The sequence below is a fragment of the Aplysia californica genome, unplaced genomic scaffold (genome assembly GCF_000002075.1).
Source record: "Aplysia californica isolate F4 #8 unplaced genomic scaffold, AplCal3.0 scaffold00161, whole genome shotgun sequence".
Classification (NCBI taxonomy): domain Eukaryota; kingdom Metazoa; phylum Mollusca; class Gastropoda; order Aplysiida; family Aplysiidae; genus Aplysia; species Aplysia californica.
In genome coordinates this window covers 846762-849181 of record NW_004797431.1, presented here as the reverse complement: position 1 = coordinate 849181, position 2420 = coordinate 846762, and the positions used below count along the sequence as shown (strand labels likewise).

General features: G+C 41.6%; 1 protein-coding gene across 1 annotated transcript in view; it reads left to right on the top strand.

Moving 5' to 3' along the window:
* Positions 1 to 2420, top strand: part of LOC101864522 (cysteine-rich secretory protein 2) — a gene marked incomplete at its 3' end in the record, with an annotated part of 20591 nt that overhangs the window by 11494 nt on the left and 6677 nt on the right. Inside the window, 2 exon segments of the mRNA XM_013082144.1 lie at positions 232 to 323; positions 2187 to 2286. Of these exon segments, the coding sequence (XP_012937598.1) occupies positions 232 to 323; positions 2187 to 2286 (192 nt within the window).

The window sequence follows — 2420 nt, the reverse complement described above, 5'->3', positions numbered from 1 at the left end:
GATCTTCTTCTTCTTCTTCTTCTTCTTCTTCTTCTTCTTCTTCTTCTTCTTCTTCTTCTTCTTCTTCTTCTTCTTCTTCTTCTTCTTCTTCTTCTTCTGCTTCTGCTTCTTTAAATAGTTTCGATACTCAAAATAAAGTTTTTTTTAAAAATTGAGACGAAAATGTTCTCATGATACGTGAATTGCAAGATTCTCTCATTTGCATCTATTTGTGAAATATTATCTTTACAGGGGTAAACGCAAGTGTGAAGCAACAAATTGTGACCATGCATAACCATTTAAGAGCTGGAGTTACTCCACCTGCAACAAACATGTTGAAAATGGTAAGCTGTTTACAACTTACTCATTAAGACTTGTGTAAACAGAGGGTTCTTGTAGACCTTCGAGGAAGCTAATGATTTTGTGTCTTTATTATTCTTAAAATAGATGGTAGTTTTCCTTAAGTGATCACGCCAGGATTGTTTTTGTTCATTTTCTGTAGTGTTGACTGTTCAATCAATCAATCAGTCAACTTAATCCATAATCAGACAATTAGCTGCCTTTCTGGTTTTGTCTAGTAAGTGGAGCAATACATAAATTATAAATATGTAGTAGATTATTCTAGTAAAACTATTCAAGCACGTTTAACTGAATGTCTGATTCTTTGTAAACTTTTCCCGTTCTTATTTGTTTTTGGGTTTTTTTTCTTTTCTTTTATTTGGTAAATATTACACTGCACTGTTCTGGATATAGAGCGCAGGTTTGGGCTCTTGGCCTTGTAAACAATACAGTTGAAACTTAGAAGTGTGCACTATGAATATGGTATGCTGTTCAAAACTTATTTATTAAGTGTTGTTGGGTCGGTGGTCTAGTGGTTAGGCACTTGGACTTGCAGCAGTAAGGTTGTGGGTTTGAATGCCACCAGGGACCCGACGTTGTGTCCGTGGGAAAGGCACTTGACACGAATTTTCCTCACTCCATCCAGGTACGAATGAGTACTAGGCTATAGACAGCGGACGATCTTAGTTTGTTAGTATTTGAACACTTATTCAGCTGTTTGCATCGTGTACTTTCTGGGAAGTCGAGAACGTTTCTTAGCGTTCTAACCCTACGGGTCCACTGAGACGGACACGGCCCGATCTTTTGTGGGGAGGAAGAAAATCGGTCGGGTCGTTTCCGTCTTGTGGGTCCACCAGTTCGGACAAGACACGTCTAGTCTGTTGTCCTACTTGCTGTATTATTCCACACACTGTGTCCCAAGGCTGTGTCCTCGGTATAGGGCTATAAATAGTTGAGGTCAATGGACCCAATGCGGAATGAGAAGTGAATTGGTTTTTTAAGGAAAATTGTTAAAATTGTTAAAATTGTTAATATGCATTTATACCAGGTGGTTTGCGCACATACTTTGCTAATTTAGAGGCGCTGACTACGAATATGACATTAGAATTTTAATCCGAACTCAAAATTAGAATTTGTTTTCAGCTACGGCGGGGCCTATGGCTCATGAATCACGACCCGGCCCGGTTAAAATTGAGCAAGCGGCTTCCCAAAAGACACGTCTTTTATCGGGGTGTGTCGTGTCGTGTCCGTTGACACAGCCAAACAGACTTTTCACTGATTTCTTAGGAAATACACGGTGCTCCATTTCAACTACCAAATTTCCGAGAGACGGACGGAATCGGGTCGGTTGGTGTCCGTCGCAGTGGACACCGTCGCTAAGGTTTTGCTGGGTTAATAACGATAATATAGCGCACAGAGATTGCTGGATATGGTCTATACAAATGTGATTCTTAAAAAAATAAATATTATGTCTGTGACACAGGGACCTCAGTTGGTATCATATTGGACTATGGAGTAGACGGCCCTGGTCCGAATCCCAGACTGGGCTTTCTTGAACTCGATCGGGTCGTCTTGTGGGGTTTTAAAGGTTCTCAACCCATAATTTGGCTCGGTCATATAGCCAGCAGACGTTAGAGAGTCTTGAAAAAGGACTTAAACCCAAACACTAACTTCAGTGGAGTCCGCTTAAAAATCTGCGGGACCTCCGGATTTTCTTTGGATTAATCGAGTGTTCGGTTAAGAGAGGTTGTGCAAATAGAAGGAAAGTAGCCGTGGATTTTTTCTTATGGTTTACCGCTGTTTTTGCATTAACGGTGTTCGGTATAAGCGGACTCCACTACTGTACTTTTTGTACTTCTATGACGCAGACGTGGGACGATGAGCTAGCTATGCTGGCCCAGAAGTGGACGGACGCCTGCAGCAAAGAGAGTGGCAGGTTCCACCATGACAGTGTCAGGGACATACCAGGTGAGGACATCTATACACACACATGCGCAGTGCAATGATGCACGCTATCTCTCTCTCTCTCTCTCTCTCTCTCTCTCTCTCTCTCTCTCTCTCTCTCTCTCTCTCTCTCTCTCTTATCTTTCTCTCTTGCAATT